This window comes from Hyla sarda, chromosome 2 (assembly GCF_029499605.1).
Source record: "Hyla sarda isolate aHylSar1 chromosome 2, aHylSar1.hap1, whole genome shotgun sequence".
NCBI classification, from domain to species: Eukaryota; Metazoa; Chordata; class Amphibia; order Anura; family Hylidae; genus Hyla; species Hyla sarda.
In genome coordinates, this window is record NC_079190.1 from 282,672,899 (window position 1) to 282,693,654 (window position 20,756).

The 20,756-nt window shown below is 41.7% G+C and overlaps 1 protein-coding gene across 16 annotated transcripts in view; it reads right to left on the reverse strand.

Annotated features, from left to right (window-relative positions):
* Positions 1-2,703: 2,703 nt before the first annotated feature.
* Positions 2,704-20,756, reverse strand: part of EPB41 (erythrocyte membrane protein band 4.1) — a 201,245-nt gene continuing 183,192 nt past the window's right edge. For all 16 annotated transcript variants that reach the window (XM_056557271.1, XM_056557272.1, XM_056557269.1 and 13 more), the window contains 5 exons: positions 12,625-12,753; positions 12,227-12,328; positions 10,315-10,395; positions 10,085-10,192; positions 2,704-3,897 (listed from right to left, as the gene is read on the reverse strand). In XM_056557271.1, the coding sequence (XP_056413246.1) occupies positions 10,094-10,192; positions 10,315-10,395; positions 12,227-12,328; positions 12,625-12,753 (411 nt within the window). In that variant the 3' untranslated portion in view covers positions 2,704-3,897; positions 10,085-10,093. The remainder of the gene's footprint in view (positions 3,898-10,084; positions 10,193-10,314; positions 10,396-12,226; positions 12,329-12,624; positions 12,754-20,756) is intronic.

Genomic DNA, 20,756 nt, shown 5'->3' on the forward strand with positions numbered 1-20,756 from the left:
GGGAGCGGGACCAAGGACGTACTCATACGTCCTTGGTCCTTAAGAGGTTAAGGGGTTAAAAAGTTTTTTTTTTTTTTATGTAGTACAATAATAGTAAAGCATGTAAACATAGGTATCAATTTAATCATATTGACCTACAGAATAAATTGAACATGCCAATTGTATAATAAAGAGCACTGTGTAAAAACGAATTTTAGGAGTCACGACAGGTGGTGGATCCTCTTGGCCTGTGTGGATGGAGACGTGAGCCGTGCCATTGAGCGAAGTCTAAGGTGCCACTGGTTTTCACCAGAGCCCACCGCAAAGCGGGATGGTCTTGCTGCGGCAGGTGGCACCCAGGTCGCTACCCCTGGCACGACTTGTCCACACAGGTAACTGGGGGGGGGGGGGGAGGGGGCGTGGCACAGAAGGTGACTGGCAAGTTGGCAGAAGGCCAGGGCACCAACACAGGTACAGGATAGGATGGGAGCAAGGGACAGATGCACTGTAACAGAGACACAGGAGTAGTAAGCAATGGCAATTGGACTTCACAATGGCAAAGACTACCAAAGATCCGGCAGGGAAACCAGGGAGGAGCAGATACTTATGGACCAGGGGACAGGTGCAGGCACATTAATTGGGTACTGGCCCTAGAGTAAGAGTAAGAGCTCCGCGCCCTAGAAGGCGAAGGTATCCGCGCCAGGGCTGCAGGGACACCAGGAAGCAGACACCGGGGACGGTGAGTGACGGGCTGAGACTCGCACGCGGGCGCGTCACAGCAGGGACAGAGTGCTCACGGACGGCAAGTCAGGCCGGAGCGCAGGCGTAACAACGAAACACTCCAAAAGTTGCAAAATTGCATTTTTCTTTTCAATTTCCCCACAAAATATTTTTTTGGTTAGTTGATTTTCTAGTAACATAAAAGGTGTCATTACAAAGTCAGGCCTGAGTTGCAGGCCTTCTCGGCCTTTGAACTGTACACCACATTTCTTCAGGAGTTCTGCTGAGGTTCCTTTACTCCAAAGGTGCCTTTTTCCTGTAACATGAACCAAGTGGTTTTACTTCTGGTCCTTACTCCTACAAAGAATGATGTTAACATTCTCTGGATATTTCGAGATGCCATTGTATCTATGTGGATGGATCTAAAGAATTCAGAAAAGATGAGACTCACCTGATCCTGTTGCTGGAAATTGAAAAGGCCGTAAAGCATCAGTAGGTACAGGGGCAGACATAGACAGCAGTGGGCCCCTGTGCATTCAGGCCCCATTTTGATGCTCTGAGACAGTCCCATCAGACTAAAAATAAATAAAACGTAACCACTGCTCTCCATGTCCTCCGGGTGTCCCGAAGTGAGAGCCTTCCCTGCTGGCCTCCAACAGCCCGTGCTGCACAGACACGTGACCTGACTGCGTACAGCATCAGGTCATAGTGCGCACTGTACATAGTCAGTCTGAAGGAGACCAGGGAGGAGGCGGAGGCCGGAGGGGTAAGTAGCGTTTCTCTCACAGCCTCTTTTGCGTATTAGTGAGCACTTCCAGAAGCGCTCACTAGTATGAAAGGGCCGGCACAAGACATTATGCTGCCCGGGTCAAAGAGTGAAATGCTGCAGAATCCCCCCCCCCCCCCGCCCACCCAAAAAAAAAAAAAGTACTATGCCATAAAATTGCACTGCAACTCACATTAATCTGCAGCATTGATAGCATAGTTTCCCCACATTAGGTAGCAGTTAACCCACATTAGGTAGCATAGATTCCCCACATTAGGTAGCATAGATTCTACCATTAGGTAGCAGTTTCTCCACATTAGGTAGCATAGATTCCCCACATTAGATAGCATGGCCCCCCCAACACACAGAGAGAGACACAAACAGACACACTTACCTGGCCTGCGCAGCACTTCTCTCCTCCGGCAGCCTGACGAGTAACGTCACTGACATCTCCTGCGCGGGGTCTGCGGAGGTACGTCACTTGCAGACTCACTGTCTAAAGTGCACGCTGCTCTATTACGCGCCGCAACGGCGCAAAGGGCAGCGGGCCCCCTCACATGCTGGGCCCCTGTGCAGCTGAACCGGCTGCACAGGCAATATGTCCGCCCCTGAGTAAGTGGATCAAGGAGTCAATTAAATAATCTTTTGATGCCTAATCTCTGGACTCTCCGTAGTCTGTCAAACTACTCTGCACTAGGGCTGTGGCAACATCCAGGGCTGCTATCAGAGGGGTACATCCAGTACCCCAGGGGGGTCCGAGCCCAGTGACCAACATCGCCATCTGCCACGTTACTGTAACCCTGCTAATGGGGCTGGAGCGATACATACCTTCACCATGGCCGCACCCACAAGGTAGTCAGCAATTTTGCCACACCCAGTGGCAGCTTTAACTTTTAGTTAGCAGTCCCCATGCATCTCAAAGAAATTTGGTGACCAGCAGAAATTATTAACCACACCTCAAAGATCTCACCATACTAGATGGTACACAGTGTCAGCGCCTCCTAGTGGTAAGAGCATATACCATCTGTAAGGTGTCCCCCAATGAAGAGCGACCGAGAAGCATATATCTAATAATACAGATCCTAAATATAGATAGTGAGCATTACATCTGAGAGAGAAGTAAGAGAAAGTAAGTGTGTGTGCGTGTGTGGGTATGTATATGTATACACACATGATAGATAGAAAGATAGTTTTAGAAGGTGGAATAAAATGGAGAAAACACAGCACACACATTTCAGAAGCTACAAATATTTACTTCAATGTGCAATCCTGCAACAATATGATGAGAACTTTTACTTGTCACACCTCAAAAGCCAATAAAATGTGCTAAAATACGACCTATCACAACTTTTTTTTATATATAAAAATTGAATTAAACCACATTTACAAATATCCTTCATTATTTAAAAGTAGAAAATAATACATCATGAGTTGCTTAACTTGTAAATTCCTCTGAATAAGATTCAATTACTCTGTGTGTGTGTGTGTGTGTGTGTGTATGTATATATATATATATATATATATATATATATATATATATATATATATACACGAAAATGTTTAAAAAAAAAAAAAAGCTAATTTCGCACACACATTTGTTTTATTATAATGACCCTCACCCCTGTAAGCTCCTTACCATGTAAATCAGGATCAAGATGGTTTTGAGACATAAATGAATCCCATTGTTTTAAAATGCAAACAGAGAAATATGTGGGATATGTCCAAGATACTGTTGGAGTATGCTTATAGTTGAAATCTCTGACAAAAACTGATACGGTGACAGATGGAAAGTGATAGACCCGTAAAGTGACAGATGCAAGGTGATGGATCTATATTGTTAGGAAGCAGTAATACAGGTGACACACTAAATCCGAACTATGGTGATTCACATGATTTGCCACCAACACAGAGTGTTAACTTAATGGTATATCACGTTCAAGAATAAAAAAAAAGATGATAAACACAATTACTCCTCTATACCAGTCGTGTACACCTAAAGTACGGTATTTTAAAATCCAATACTTGTACTGCAAGCTATAGCACCTGTGTGTCCTACAGATAACATTTCTGTCAATGCCTCAGCCACCCCAACTTCATTAGCAGTCTCTAAAGCTACATTTCCAGTGTGTTTAATGTCACATTCAAAATTCACAGTATACAACTTCCAGATGAATCTTAAATATTAGTTTCTGAACTTTCCAGATGTGAGGAGGTCCCTCCAATTCATGTAATATTTATTCCAATAAAAAAACAAACTTGTGTGTATAAAACTGGTTGTTCTGTTAAAGGGGTGATTATAACTAGTGTCAGAAATGTTCTTTGCCAGGGTAAAGAAGAGAAAGTCCAAGGGCAGTGGCAACGTTTGAAAACTTGTTGGTTTTCTGTGAAAAAATCTTTGTCCATGGTCCCAATTAAAGGCTTGCAATTAAGACCTGAAAAGACAAACATTAGATAGTTTTCCTGTTTGTAAAAGTAGTAAAATAACATATTACCAACTGTTATTATGCAATTGAACCTAAACTATAGTAATGCTTTCCCAGTTGGAAAACTTCTAGATGGGAAATAAAAAGTGCAGTGTATAAAGGGGTACTCTGCCCCTAGACATGTTAAACCCCATATCCACATGTCTGATCGCGGAGGGTCTGGCAGCTGGGAACCCCCACGATCTCTGTGCTAGCGTGACAAAATGGCACGCCCCCTCCATTCATATTTATGGGAGGGGGCGTGACGGCTGTGATCACCAGTCATCCGGCAAGGAGCAAACTTTGCTCTGTGCACTGGATGACTGGGGAGCCACGGCGGAGATCTTTGGGTAGGGGATAACATTGTCCAGCGTCAGAGTATTCTGTTGGAAATTTTTTTTAATCAAATTAACTGGTGCCAGAAAGTTAAACAGATTTGTAAATTACTTCTATTAAAAAATCTTAATCCTTCCAGTACTTATCAGCTGCTGTATGCTCCACAGGAAGTTGAGTAGTTATTTTATGTCTGACCACAGTACTCTCTGCTGACACCTCTGTCCATGTCAGGAACTGTCCAGAGCAGAAGAGGTTTGCCTATGGGGATTTGCTTCTACTCTGGACAGTTCCTGACAGACAGAGGTGTCAGCAGAGAGCACTGTGGTCAGACAGAAAAGAACAACTCAACTTCCTCTGTAGTATATAGCAGCTGACAAGTACTGGAAGGATAAAAAATGTTTAACCCCTTGGGGACAAAGCCCATTTTAACCTTAAGGACCAGGCCATTTTTTGCAAATCTGACTACTGTCACTTTAAGCATTAATAACTCTGGGATGCTTTAACTTACGAATTTGATTCCGAGACAGTTTTTTCGTGACATATTCTACTTTGTGTTAGTCGTAAATTTTCGTCAATAATTGCATCATTTCTTGGTGAAAAATTCCAAAATTTCATAAAAAATTTGAAAATTTAGCATTTTTTCAACTTTGAAGCTCTCTGCTTGTAAGGAAAATGGACATTCCAAATAAATTATATATTGATTCACATAAACAATATGTCTACTTTACGTCTGCATAATAAAGTTGACATGTTTTTACTTTTTGAAGACATTAGAGGGCTTCAAAGTTTAGCAGTAATTTACCAATTTTTCACAAAAATGTCAAAATCTGATTTTTGGGGACTAGTTCAGTTCTGAAGTGAATTTGAGGGTCTTTATGTTCGAAATACCCCATAACTGACCCCCATTATGAAAACTGCACCCCTCAATGTATTCAAAATGACATTCAGAATATTTGTTTTCCATTTTTACAAGGGGTAAAAGGAGAAAAAGCCACCAAATTGTGTAACCTAATATGTGGACGTTAAAGGGGTATTCCAGGCCAAAACTTTTTTTTATATATCAACTGGCTCCAGAAAGTTAAAAGATTTGTAAATTACTTCTATTAAAAAATCTTAATCCTTCCAATAGTTATCAGCTTCTGAAGTTGAGTTGTTGTTTTCTGTCTGACTGCTCTCTGATGACTCACGTCCCGGGAGCTGTGCAGTTCCTATGGGGATATTCTCCCATCATGCACAGCTCCCGGGACGTGACATCATCATTGAGCAGTTAGACAGAAAACTTCAGAAGCTAATAACTATTGGAAGGATTAAGATTTTTTAATAGAAGTAATTTACAAGTCTGTTTAACTTTCCGGAGCCAGTTGATATATATAAAAAAAAGGTTTTGCCTGGAATACCCCTTTAAGTGCTCTGCGGGCCCACCACAGTGCTCAAAAGAGAAGGAGCGCCATTGGGCTTTTGGAGAGAGAATTTGGTTGGAATAGAAGTTGGGGGCCATGTGGGTTTACAAAGCCCAGAACAGTGGACCCCCCCACATGTGACCCTATTTCAGAAACTACGCCCCTCACAGAATGTAACAAGGGGTGCAGTGAGCATTTAAACCCCACTGGCGTTTGACAGACAGTGGGCTGTGCAAATGAAAAATTAAACTTTTCATTTTTATGGACCACTGTTCAAAAAATCTGTCAGACACCTGTGGGGCGTAAATGCTCACTGTACCCCTTGTTACATTCCATGAGGGGTGTGGTTTCCAAAATGGGGTCACATGTGGGGGGTCCACTATTCTGGCACCATAGGGGCTTCATAAATGCACATGGCCTTCAATTCCAGCTAAATTTTCTCTCTCCAAAAACCAAATTTTGCTCCTTCCCTTCTGAGCCCTGTAGTGCGCCCGCAGAGTACTTAACCTCTTGAGTCCGCTCCCGATCTATAACGTGGGGCCTCACAGTCAATGGTGTACGCGCCAAAAAATTCCAAAGTCCAAAATAGTGCATTTTTGGTCACTTTTTATATCATGAAAAAATGAATAAAAAGTGATCAATAAGTCCTATCAATGCAAAAATGGTACCGCTAAAAACTTCAGATCACGGCGCAAAAAATGAGCCCTCATACCGCCCCATACGCGGAAAAATAAAGTTATAGGGGTCAGAATATGACAATTTTAAATGTATACATTTTCCTGCATGTAGTTATGATTTTTTCCAGAAGTACGACAAAATCAAACCTATATAAGTAGGGGATCATTTTAATTGTATGGACCTACAGAACAAAGAGAAGGTGTAATTTTTACTGAAAAATGTACTGTGTAGAAACGGAAGCCCCCAAAATTTACAAAATGGGGTTTTTTTTTTTCAATTTTGTATCACAATTATTTTTTTTTTAGGAAAAAAACGAAAACGCAAAAACGAAAAAACACCGGGTCCTTAAGGGGTTAAAATCCACATATGGGGTATTTCCTTACTCAGAAGAAATAGTGTTACAAATTTTGGGGGCTTTTTTCCTATTACCCCTTGTGAAAAAGAAAAATGTGGGGTAACACCAGCATTTTAGTGAAATTTTTTTTTTTCATTTTCACGTCCAACTTTAACGAAATGTGGGATGTTAAGGCTCACTATACCCCTTGTTACATTTCGTGAGGGGTGTATTTTCCAAAATGGGGTCACATGTTTTTTTTTCCTTAGTTTTTTGCATTTATGTCAGAACCGCTGACCCCAGCCACAGCCACCCCTGTGCAAATCACCAATTTAGGACTCAAATGTACATAGTGCGCGCTCACTCCTGAGCCTTGTGTAACTTTATGTCCACATGTGGGGTATTTCCACACTCAGGAGAAATTGTGTTTTTTTCCTTTTACCTCTTGTGAAAATGAAAAGTATGGGGCAACACCAGCAGGTTAGTGTAAAAAATGTAATTTTTTTACACTAACATGCTGGTGTAGACCCCAACTTAACCTTTTCATAAGGGGTAAAAGGAGAAAAAGACGCCAAAATTTGTAACGCGATTTCTCCGCAATAGGGAAATACCTCATATGTGGCCCTAAACTGTTGCCTTGAAATTCGACAGGGCTCCAAAGTGAGAGAGTGCCATGCGCATTTAAGGCCTAAATTAGGGATTTGCATAGGGACGGACCCGGAAGCAAGCATTACACTTTCCTTCGCCGCCAAAATACCCTACGGCAGTGTTTCCCAAACAGGGGGCCTCCAGCTGTTGCAAAACTCCCAACATGCCTGGACAGTCAATGGCTGTCCGGAAATACTGGGAGTTGTTATTTATTTTGCAGCAGCTGGAGGCTCAGTTTTGGAAACAGTGCTGTGCGAGAAGCTTTTCATTTTTATTGGGGGGTGGGGGACAGTGTAAGGGTGTGTGTATATGTAGTGTTTTACTCTTTATTTTGTGTAGTGTAGTGTTTTTAGGGTTCATTCACACGGTCGAGTTCACAGCAAGTTTCTCACTGCGAGTTTGAGCTGCAGCAGAAACTTGGGAAAAGCGGGAAACTCACTGTAAATCCCCGCTCATGTGGATGTACCCTATACTTTTTTTGCGGGGTTGAAAAATTACAACTCCCAGCATGCACTGACAGACCATACATGATGGGAGTTGTAGTTTTGCCACAGTTGGAGGCACAATGGTGGGGAAACACTGAGTTAGGTAACAGACTAATTATTTCAGCGTTTCCCCACCAGTGTGCCTCCCATCTGTTTGAATACTGCAACTCCCAGCATGCCCGGACTGTCCAGGCATTCTGGGAGTTGTAGATCAGCAACATCTGAAGGGCCAGATGTTGCAGAACTACTACTCCCAGCATGACTGACTGCCTATGCATGCTGAGTTTTAGTTTTACAACATCTGGAGGGCCACAGTTTGGAGACCACTGCACAGTGGTCTCCAAACTGTGGCCCTCCAGATGTTGTGAAACTACAACTTCCTGCATGCACTGACAGCCAAAGGGCAAGCTGAGAGTTGTAGTTATGCAATAGCTGGAAGGGGCACAGTTTGGAACCCAGTGTGGTGGTCTCCAAACTGTGTCCCCCCAGATGTTGCAATGCTAAAACTCCCAGCAAGCCCAGACTGTCCAGGCATGCTAAGAGTTGTAGTTCGGCAACATCTGAAGTCGTAGATGTTACAGAACTACAACGCCCAGCATGCCTGACTATCTGGGCATGCTGGGAATCGTAGTTTTGTAACATCTGGGGGGAAACAGTTTGAAAACCACTGCACCTCCAGGTGATGCAAAACTACAACTAACCACATGCCCAGACTGTCCAGGCATGCTGGGAGTTGTAGTTCTGCAACATCTTAAAGGGGTACTCAGGTGGAAAACATTTTTTTTTTAATCAACTGGTGCCAGAAAGTTAAACTTGAAAGTTTAAGTTAAAATGACTTCTATTAAAAAATCTTTACCCTTCCAGTACTTTTTAGCAGCTGTATGCTACAGAGGAAATTATTTTCTTATTGAATTTTTTTCTTGTCCTCAGTGCTCTCTGCTGACACCTCTGTCCGTGTCAGAAACTGTCCAGAGCAGCATAGGTTTGCAATGGGGATTTTCTCCTGCTCTGGACAGTTCCTTATACGGGCATAAGGTGTCAGCAGAGAGCACTGTGGACAATCTGGCACCAGTTGATTTAAAAAAATTTTTTTTCCACCGGAGTACCCCTTTAATCGCCAGATGTTACAGAATTACAACTTGCAGAATGCCTGGACTGTCTGGGCATGCTGAGAGTAGTAGTTTTGCAACATCTGGAGTACCACAGTTTGGAGACCACTGCATAGTGGTCTCCAAACTGTGGCCCTCCAGATGTTGCAAAACTACAACTCCCAGCATGCCCAGACAGCCAAAGGCTTTCTGGGCATGCAGGGAGTTGTAGTTTTGATAACTTCTACAAGGCCACAGTGAAGATCACTTACCAACGATCTTCACTGCACTGCCGTCTTCGCCGCCATGCCGCTCACAGCCGCAGCCCCTGGTCGCTGAAGTCCGTGATTACAGCCACCCCACCGCACGGTTAGCAGCCCCCGCCACACTTATCCCCCTCCCTCTTCCCCCGGACTTTTTCAACTTTAACCCTCCCTGACCGACCAATGGCAGGGGATAGGAGTAGGTGGCACCCCTGTCACCTCACTCCTCTGACAGCCCCGATCATCCTTATTTTCCGGGCGATCGGGTCACCAGAGACCCAATTAGCCCGGAAAAAATTTGATTCGCCGATCAGAATTGAACGGCCAATCACAGCGATCGCTGTTATGGGGGGTCTCAGGACCCCCCCTAGGCGATGTGCCGAGATGGCTGCTGATAGATATCAGCAGTCATCCCGTTCTGATCAACGCCCTGTGCGCGGCGGTGACTGGAAATGCAGAGGGCGTACATGTACGCCGTTAGTCCTTGAGTACCAGGAAGCAAGGGTGTACCCGTATGCCCTTCGTCACAACAGGTTAATGGAAGTAAATTACAAAATCGGTTTAACTTTCTGGCACCAATTGATCTGAATTTTTTATCTCCCACTGGAGTACCCCCTTTTTTTTTTGTTTAATAAAACAAGTATTACTAGTGCATAAATCTTTTGTATGTAGGCATCCTGAGTGTCCTCCAATGGCATATGTTACAGGAAAGTTTCAGGTATGTTGAAATTCAACATGTCAGAATCCTCTTTTCTCATGTCAATCCTTTGTTACTGAGGGAGATTAGTCAATGTAGCTTTCTCCCCCCCCCCCCCCCCCCCAAAAAAAAAATAAAATAAAACAAAACAAGCACAGTGAGCATGTTTAAGGAAAGGTTGAGGAAAATAGGAACAATCACTATTCCAATGTGTCAATTGATGCCTACCTTTTGTATTTACTCCTCTGCGATTTCTGTCTCCTGATGAACCACCACCTTGGTCACTGACATGTCTGGATGTTGCTCTTTTGCCTCCTTGATAGCTTGCACCAGAACCTGAGGAAATGTAAAACACTTAAAAATAACTCTATGACAATACAGTATTTTTCAATTGAAAAATATATGCCATTTACACTATTTTGGTCACTGAACAAGCCACTGGCATTTTGCTATATTACCTGATCGTGATCCAAGTCTCCATCACCTGTAATAACTATCCTCTTCTCTATTCGTGTTTCTGAGATGCCTCCTTTCACTGTCTGGAGGAATTAAAGCAGATTTAAACAAAAATAAATGTAACCACCAACTTTATAGCTGCTACTTAATAACTAAAAATATAATAGCTATTAACAAACTGGTTATTTCATTTAGAGGGCTATACCCAATGCAAACATTTATGGCATACCTATGATATATATTATAAATATCTGATATGGTGTGTCTCCCACTGCTGGGACCCACAACTATTTTGAGAACTGGTAACACGCCAGATGAGGTGACTGCCATCGGCTGCATTCAAGCAGAGAATGGAGTGGTGGCAGTGCATGTGCACGGTTCTATCCGTTCACTTCTGTGGGAGTTGAAAACAGCAGAAAATTGCTGCTGCTTGCTATAACAATACATACAATAAAATTTAGAATTTGGTTTTCAGTTTAGTTGTCCGTGAAAAACAAAAACTGAGGTTGGCAACACTCTAACATCTATCTGACAATAGGTAAAAGGATGGTTTCAGATGTGCTTAAAGGGGTACTCTGGCCCTAAGACATCTTATCCCCTATCCAAAGGATAGGGGGATAAGATGTCCAATTGTGGGGATACTGCCGCTGGGGACCCCCCCCCCTATCTCGTATGCAGCACCCACCTCTGGGGGCTGCACGCATCGCTGCAGCCTTGGAGTCTGCCGGGTCATGGGGGCCGGAGTATCGTGACGTAATGACTCCGCCCCCATGTGATGTCACGCCCCACCCCCGCAATGCAAGTCTATGGGAGGGGGCGTCACAACTTGGGGGTACTGGTGTACAGTAATCTCAACTTTAGTGATCAGTGCCAGGCAGCTTCTGCCAAGGATAACAAAGGAATGGGATGTATCAAGAGAGGGATAAAGTCTCGTGACAGGAACATAGTTTTGCCTCTGTATAAATCATTATTCAGACCACATATGAAGAATTGTGTCCAATTCTGTATAAAAGAAGGACATGGCTGAACTGGAGAGGGTGCAACAAGGATAACTGATGGTATGGGAGGATTACAGAACCAACACAGGTTATAAAGCTTGGGTTATTTCGTTTTGAGAAAAGACGTCTTTGGGGCAATTTGAACACAATGTACAAATATATAAATGGACCATACAGAGACCTTTCTAGTGATCCTTTTATGCCTAGGCCGGTAACCATGATAAGGGGGCATCCTCTATGTCTAGAGGAAAGAAGGTTTCCCCATCACCACAAAGATTTTTTACTGAAAGAGCAGTGAGACTATAGAACTGTCTGTTGCATGATGTTGTGATGTCTGACTCACTAAACAAGTTCAAGGAGGCCTGGATGTTTTTCTAGAGAGTAATAACATTTGAGGTTATGAATAATAGATTTATGGGGATAGTACGTTGATCCAGGGATTTATTTTGATTGCCATATCAGGGTCGGGTTTTTGCCTCCCTCTGGATCAACACAGTAGGGCTTTAGGTTGAACTCTATGAACTCTTGTCTTTTTTTCAATCTTACAAAGTATGTTACTATGTTACTAAATAAAATAAATAAATAAATATTGAGTTTATTTTGATTTCTCTTCTGTTCATTCACTATTTTTTTTTTATTAACAAAATGCAAACTAGTAACACTTCTATTTTTTAAAGTATTCTTACCTTGGCAGCATTTTTTTTCCATGCATGTCTAAAACACAGTACTGTATTTCTTCTAAATTACCCTCTCGCAATCTTAAAGATAGTGTCCTCCAATGTTACTCTTCTGGACAATCTTTAGAAAAGGCCTAGGCAAACATATGAAGCCCAGAGAGCTCATGGACAGGTCTTAATGACCTGAGTAGCATTGGAGAGTAACACTGGACCACTCAGCTAATAATATAATAGCTTACCTTAGTTATCTGGGTTGTTGTGGTGCTGCTGGTTGTTTCAGAAGTAATGGTGTGTGCAGTAAGAAGGATGCCAGGTTCTTGATCATTGTTAACATCATCATTCTACAGACATAAATTGAGGTTATAAAAAGGTACACTGGAGCCTAATCTTTAAATTAATATATAATTACATAAAAGGTGCTGCAGTGTAGCATGGTTGAGATGTAAGATCAGCACTTTACTCGCTTTCACTTATGCATGTTTGTTGCACTTTGTTTTTGGTAGGTTTGTTCTTTTCATGATAAGAACCATTAAAATAATTTATGAACCCGGTAAGAGATACATACATTATTGTGTAAATAATTCACAGCAAACTTAATTGTTTTACTTTTTTCAAACTATCAAAGTGGAATACTTGCTTTTGCTGCTTCATAGGTGATAGTCTTAGTTTCTGTGTGTACTAATGGTACTTCTTTGGTGGGGATCTGTCCCTTCTCACTGCTTGAAGCATTGGAGATGGTTACGGTCTGAGTTTTCACCAATGGTGGCTACAAGGAATAGGAAGAATAATTAATAAAGAGGCATCAACTGCACTGTAACAGGTCAAATAGTTTTCTTGTAGTACCGCTGTGTAGTAGTGAGGCATTACATGTACTCAGATTGTAAAAATAAACTTCTAGGCCGACATTTAACATTGCCTTTAGACTGTTTTTTGTGTCTAGAAAAGGCTCAAAAAAAGTGCAAGCAGGGTTTATTTGCGCTTTTTTTGCCCCTTATGATTTACACATTTCTGCTGATTTTGAATTGTAATCCACTGATTTTGGCAATACACATAATATGGAAGGGTTTTATGAACTGCACCTTTTTGTGAAATGGCACAAAAAAGGTGCAAAGCCACTGAAAAGTCTTTAAAACTACACCAGCCCAGACTTAGCTTTTTGGTGTATGTGAAGAGAGAAATTTCTGTAAATGTGACCTGCACAAAATGTATCAAATGCTCTGTGACCATTTAATAAATTTGGGGCTCCTACACATTACCAGCACACTAAAAAAGGTGTAAAAAAATCCTTCACTTACACCTAAAATGATAAATGCCAGCCATAAAGTACATGATATTATCCAATTTTTAGTGATCAACTTGAACAAAGTAAAATAGCCTATAAGTGTAAACCGTTTTGAGAATCCAACTTGTATGTGGAGATACAAGCCCAAAGCATAGTAGGACACCAGTGAGGATTCATTTTCACCAAAAAATAACACTTAACTTTTGTTCAGTAGCATTTATGTGCATATAAAACGCCTGAGTATGGACACACCCCTTCATTCCATGTTTTTTTTTATTCTCTATAATTGTACATGTATAAAAATACATTAATACTTTGAAGAAACACATATGGAATTAGGTAGTAAAAAATTAAATGTGTGTTTGGGGTCACCGTTAAAAAACAAACCTGTTGGGATGGCATGTCGCAACAGAATGCAGTGGCAGCCATGTAGGTTTAATGTGCCTTCAGTTTTGAATAAATTATGAAGTGTCACCAGCAAAGCAACCCATCCCATTAAACCTCCTTCCTCCATACTAAACTTTGAGAACAACACATGTACAAAGCATCCACTCAACTTTTATGCATCCTAGACAAAGGACTAAGAAATTTTAACTCATCAGACCAAAGTACAGATTTTTGCAATCTAATGTCCATTTCTTGCGTTCTTCAGTATTTTTTATTTTTTTTTTGCAGCAAGTTAACCATAATGGGACAATTCTTGTAGTCTCCTCTGAATAGTTGATGTCGAGATGTGTCTGCCACTTGATCTCTGTGAAGTATTTATGTGGGCTTTAATCTGAGGTGCAGTTAATTTGCTGTTTCGGAGGCTGGTAACTCAAACTTATCCTCTCTAGCAGAGGTAACTCTGTCTTCCTTTACTGGGGCGGTCATCAAGAGAGTCAGTTAAATCATAGAGTCTGACGTTTTTCATGAATGCACTTTAGTATACCTTCAAGGTCCTTGCAGTTTTTATGATTGATCCTCATGTTTAAAGTAAGGATGGACTGTCATTTCTCTTTATCTAGTTCAGTGAGTCTTGCCATAATGTGGCTTAGAACTGTAGTTGAATAAGGCTAAACCTGGTATGAAACTGTGGACCAATCCTAAATCTGTACAACAAAGTTGATGGTCTCAAATATATTAGGAAGGCAGGGAGTTCCACAAATTCAAGAGGTTATTCAGGAACAGAAAAAACAGAACTGACTGTTTTTACAACCAGTGCCACAACTGTCCTCAGGTTGTGTGTGGTATTACAACTTAACCAAAAAAGGCCCAGAGTAGGGAAGGGATAAAACACTAGTTCAATACCAAACTCCAATCACCAAAAGGTGATGGAGTATGAAACCCCTATAACAAAAAATCCCCCTCTTATCAATCACCTATAGGTGTATTTAAAATATCACTTTTATTTATACTGTTTCAAAGGTTCAAAAATGTAGTGCTTTAAAAACACTAGCACAGTCCCTATTATAGTCAAGTGTAATGTATTAATCTCTCGATGTCTGCAGCACGTCTAGTTGGGGACTAGATGCTACTGATTAAAATGCAAATACTATGTCTCCCCTTTATGTTTCGTGGTGTCCACCATGTCTTCAGGGGTTCTGAGATATACTGACAGTAAAATTAGAAAAGTTTCAGTATTTCATACTGAAAAAGCCAGTCAAACAACTGCCCCCTCAGCCTGCTTGGACACATACTAGTCCTGCTGTGTCCATGCATCATCACATATGTCACTTCCTTGATGGACAGCTGTGAGCGCAGGGCTCACATCTGGAGGAAACATCCTCTCACTGTCAGCTTGTGTCTCGCTACTGTCAGTGAGGACAAGATGAGAGTTGTAGTTTTGCTAATGCTAGGGGAGATGTGAGCAGGGGGGGGGGGGTGGAGACCTGCACAGTGAGGCCACGCCCCCTCCCTTTGAGAGGAATTCAGTCTAGTGAGCTAAATTAAAAGTCTAATAAAATAAATAAAGGTGCTAGACTGTACATGGTCAGGATTAGGTACTGAGTGATATATTTAAAAAAAAGTTTTTTGTTGGATCTGACAGATACGCTTTAAGAACAGGGGTGGTGCTTTTTTTAATTTATTTTTTAATTACATTTTTTTTTTTTAAAGAAACCAGCTCTCTTTTTCGAATTCTGGATAACCCCTTTTAGCTCTTGACAAGGCATACCTGTTAACTGAAAAGCATTCCAGGCGATCACCTCATGAAGCAGGTTGACGGAATGACAAGACTGTGATTAAAGCTGTGATTAAAGTAAAAGGGGGCTACTGTATAGAATATAAAACATTCTGGTTTACCAGTTTTTCTTAACTACTTAAATCCATATGTGTTCCTTAATAGTTCATAGTTTTTATGTCTTCAATATGAATATACAATGTAGAAAAAAACACATGGAATAGAAAGGTGTGTTTAAAGTTTCAACTGATACTGTATGTGCCAACACTGATGTATCTTCGGATCTGAATGATAACAAAAATGCAATGGACAGATCAAGAAATGTGGATATCAGAATCCCAGATGTTAGGTACATAAGTTATCAAATGGTAAACACAAGTATATTAAATGTACAGCAGAAAATCTACAAGTAGAATTTCAGCTGCAGGAATCTTACTGCGAATGTGTTACATGTGTACTCCCACCCCTAGACATCTTATCCCCTATTCAAAGGATAGGTGATTAGATGTCTAATCGCGAGGGGGTCCCGCTGCTGGGAACCCCCACGATCTCTCCTGCAGCACCCCCTATCATCTAGTGCACAGAGCAAGCTTCGCTCCGTGCCTGATAACTGGTGATGCAGGGGCCGGAGGATCGTGACGTCACGGCCCCACCCCCTCAATACAAGTCTATAGGAGGGGCGTGGACATCATGGGGGGCGGGGCCATGACCTTACGATCCTCCAGCCCCTGTATCGAAAGGCATCAGGCACGGAGTGAAGCTCTCTCCGTGCAACAGATGATAGGGGTGCTGCAGGAGAGATTGCGGGGGTTCCCAGCAGTGGGACCACACGATCAGACATATTATCCCCTATGCTTTTTATAGGCAAGAAAACACTGTCTTTGGGTAAAGCAGTTTTGATACAGGAGGCCCTTTTTTTGCCTCCTAAGAGAAAATATTCAGATATTTATATTTAACTCACCTATATTAAATCTGAATTTATAACTTTCATCAAGCTTTACCACTCCTAAACAGATCTTTACACCACTAGTTAATATTTATATATTAAACAAAAATAAAAAAAATATTTATATGCAATGTATAATTAGAAGTTAAGTAAGTTTCCAAGAAGGAAATTTATCAAAACCTGCGCAGAGGAAAAGTAGTAAACCAGCCAGATTTTTTTTTTCCCCCCAGATGCATATTCAAAAACTAAAGGAGCAATCTAATTGGTTTGATAGGGGCAACTGGAAAACTTTTCATCTGCACAGGTTTTGATAAATCTTTCCCAAAAATTCTAGTTGCAGTCAGTGGGTCATGTTTACATTTAGAGACTCAATATCTCACCCAATAGTGTCCAACTGATGTAGAAATTGTTAAAACAGAGAAGTGATATTATGGCCAGAGGTCCTATGCACCTGTACTTCCATGAACCAAACGTCATCATAAGGGGTAATCTAAATTCCCCTATTCAAAGACATCAAGCAGACCTTGGTGGTCAACTGAAAAGGGGGAATTAAGGCTATGTTCATGCAGTTGAATGTCTGCATAGAAAATTTCCCTGCGGACATTCCACTGATGGCAGAGTGCCGGCAGAACATGCTGGTGTTAGGACTGCATGGAAATGCAGATGATGAAAATAGTGCAAGTAGAATGACAGACTTGGCAGGACTTGCTAGCAAGTTTACTTAAAGGGGTACTCAGGCCCTAAGGCATCTTCTCCTCTATCCAAACAATAGGGGACAAGATGCCTGATTGCGGGGGTCCCGCCACTGGGGACCCCTGCAATCTTTCATGCAGCACACCGCTTGCATCAGCCTCCGGAGCGAACATCGCTCTGCCCCCTTAATGCAAGCCTATGGGAGGGGGCGTGGTGGCTGCCACGCCCCCTCCAATAGACTTTCATTGAGGGGGGCAGAGTGTGATGTCACACGGGGCGGAGCCGTGACATCACAATACTCCGGCCCCGTGATTCATCAGACCTCTGGAGCGATGTTCGCTCCCGAGGCCTGTATGATAGTGGGGTGCTGCATGAAAGATTGAGGGGGTCCCCGCGATCAGGCATCTTATCCGCTATCCTTTGGATAGGGGATAAGATGTCTTAAGGCAGAGTACCCCTATAAAGGGAGCCAATAATTACTTTCTAGCTGTCTGAACCATACGCCAGCAGGGCTCTCCTTGGCAGCTTCTCTCTGCTCCACCAGCCTTGACCCTTTAATCCTCTCTATTTGAGTATAGCGAGAAATCTGCAAATCAAGGCCAGTAGATCAGGGAGAAGCCACAAGGGATCACCCTGATAACTCGTGTTTCAGGGAGCATGGTGACAGGTTCCTTTTAAGCCACCTCATGGCTTGCACACTTTACACCAATATTTTGCAACAAAAAAGTTATATGCCATTAGAAAGCTTGAAGCATCCTACAACTTCTCTTTGGGGGAAATTTTTAAAAACTCGTGTAGAAAGAGAGAGTGGTGCAGTTGCCTATGGCAACCAATCATATTACTTCTTTCATTTTTAAAGAGATCTGTGAAAAATCTCCCCCACTATCCTTTTTTTCTAAGCACTTAATAGTATAGGATGTTCAGGTTGTATTAGACTTTCCAGATCAGTGGACTGAATCTTGCTGTACATAAAATAAATTTTATTTAGATAAAACCAAACAACTTAAGGCCAGTGATATATAAACAGAAGAGCCTCCTACAGAATTCCAATCATAAATAACTATTCCAATAGTAAAAATATATATATTTTTTTTTTTACACATTGACCACTCAAAAAAGATGGCACAAACACCTACAATATCAAATAATATTTATTTTCCATTAGCATACATATGATCACATATTTCAGCTTGCATCAGCTGCAGCGACTTATATGAAAATTTGTGATATAAACATAGTGGCTGACCTACAGTTTAATCTATGAAAAGACAGAAAACATTCACAACATTTAGGTTGTAAAATAAAAGTAGGCTTACAAAAGGCAATAAAAAAAATTACATAATAGACTAGTGTTACTAAGAACTAAAATGATGAAGCAGATTTAAAAAAAAATAAAAAAAAAGCAATAAAAGCAACTCTTACAAACTAACACTATTGTCTTAAAATGGTAAGCAATATGCAGAAATGCTGTAAATAACAGTTAATGGACAGAAAAGGAAGGGATCAGATGCTAATGCTACTCATCTACAGACATTTGGCAGGACCAATAAAATAGTTTGTGGCTAGGCCAGTAAACAACAAACTACCTGAGGAATATGCTACCCTTAAGAAAAGTGACAAGGAATAACCAGTAAAGAACTACTCTAACATTACCTTTATTATCAGGTATGATAAGTTCACAGCTCAATTAATAGGCAACTAAATACATCCTGGCTTGTTACATTTAGGTAGAGTAAATTACATCTGTGAATATTTAATGTGGGGTTTTATCTACAATTTAGAGAAACATTTTAGTTAAAATTGTTCCTGTGTCAATCCAAGTTTACCGCTTCATTGTACCATAAAGATTCCTTTGCAATCTCACCCAAAAAGTGTCATCTACAAAACTTTCAGATTTCAGCTGCACAATGGCTCGGTGGTTAACCACTGTCGCCTTGCAATGACGGGGTTTAAGGATCATACTCCAACAAGGGCAACATCTGCAAGGAATTTGTATGTTTCCCCCTTGTATGCGCGAGTTTCCTCCGGGTACTCCGGTTACTTCCTCCACTCCAAAACATACTGAGTGGGGAATTTGTCATTTAGATTGTGAACCCCAATGGGGACAGGGACAGATTTCGGTGATAGGCTCTGTACAGCCACATGGAATATGTTAGCATTTTATAAATAAACAAATTATTAAATATTGCCTTCTAGTAAACACTCACATCACAGATCTGTAAAAAGGCACTACCATTTATTAAAGTGTCCTTCTGAAGACAAGTATCTGCTTTTCAGTCATTAAGCATTCACTATACAGTCATGGATGTAAATGTTGCCACCCCTGAAATTTGTCTAGAAAAATGAAGTATTTCTTACAGAAAAGGTTTGCAGTAACACATGTTTTGCTATACACATGTTTATTCCCTTTGTGTGTATTGGAACTAAACGAAAAAAGGGAGGAAAAAAAACAAATTGGACACAATGTCACACCAAACTCTAAAAATGGGCTGGACAAAATTATTGGCACCCTTTCAAAATTGTGGAAAAATAAGATTGTTTCAAGCATGTGATGCTCCTTTAAACTCACCTAGGGCAAGTAACAGGTGTGGGCAATATAAAAAGAAAATCACACCTGAAAGCAGATAAAAAAAGGAGAGACGTTCACTTAGTCTTTGCATTGTGTGTCTGTGTGTGCCACACTAAGCATGGACAGCAGAAAGAGCAGAAGAGAACTGTCTGAGGACTTGAGAAGCAAAATTGGGGAAAAATATCAACAATCTCACAGTTACAAGTCCATCTCCAGAGATCTAGATTTGCATTTGTCCACAGTGCGCAACCTTATCAAGAAGTTTGCAACCCATGGCACTGTAGCTCATCTCCCTGGGCATGGACGGAAGAGAGAAATTGATGAAATGTGTCAACGCAGGATAGTTCGGATGGTGTATAAGCATCCCCAAACAAGTTCCAAAGATATTCAAGCTGTCCTGCAGGCTCAGGGAGCATCGGTGTCAGCGCAAACTATCGACATTTAAATGCTATGGCAGGAGACCCAGGAGGAACCCACTGCTGACACACAGACATAAAAAGCAAGACTACATTTTGCCAAAATCAACTTGAGTAAGTCAAAATCCTTCTGGGAAAACGTCTTGTGGATAGATGAGACCAAGATAGAGCTTTTTAGTAAAGCACATCATTCTACTGTTTACCGAAAATGGAATGAATGCCTGCAAAGAAAAGAACACAGTACCTGAATATGTGCAAGGCATCATGAAATCTGAGGATTACCAATGGATATTGGGTCGCATTGTACAGCCCAGTGTCAGAAAGCTGGGTTTGCCTCCAAGATCTTGGGTCTTCCAGCAGGACAATGACCCAAATATACGTCAAAAAGTAGGCCCGGCATTTGCATAAGGCAGACCAGGCGTTCGCTTAGGGGTGCACGGACCAGGGGGTGGAAAAATCAAGGATTTTTTTTTCAATAAAGCTGAGTTCCGCCCCCCCCCCCCCCCCCCGCCAGCAAATTATTGTCCGGTCCGCACTCACCTGAATTGCCGCCTGTGGCCCCTTTAAGAGCGCAGGAGCTGATGGTTCAGGCGTCCGCAAGTTACGTCTGGATGACGTCAGCCCGCACGGGAGAGGCGCAGGCCGCACTTACAGCCACGCTCCCAGGACTGGAGACCCTCTGCCAGGACAGGAGCCCCTCTG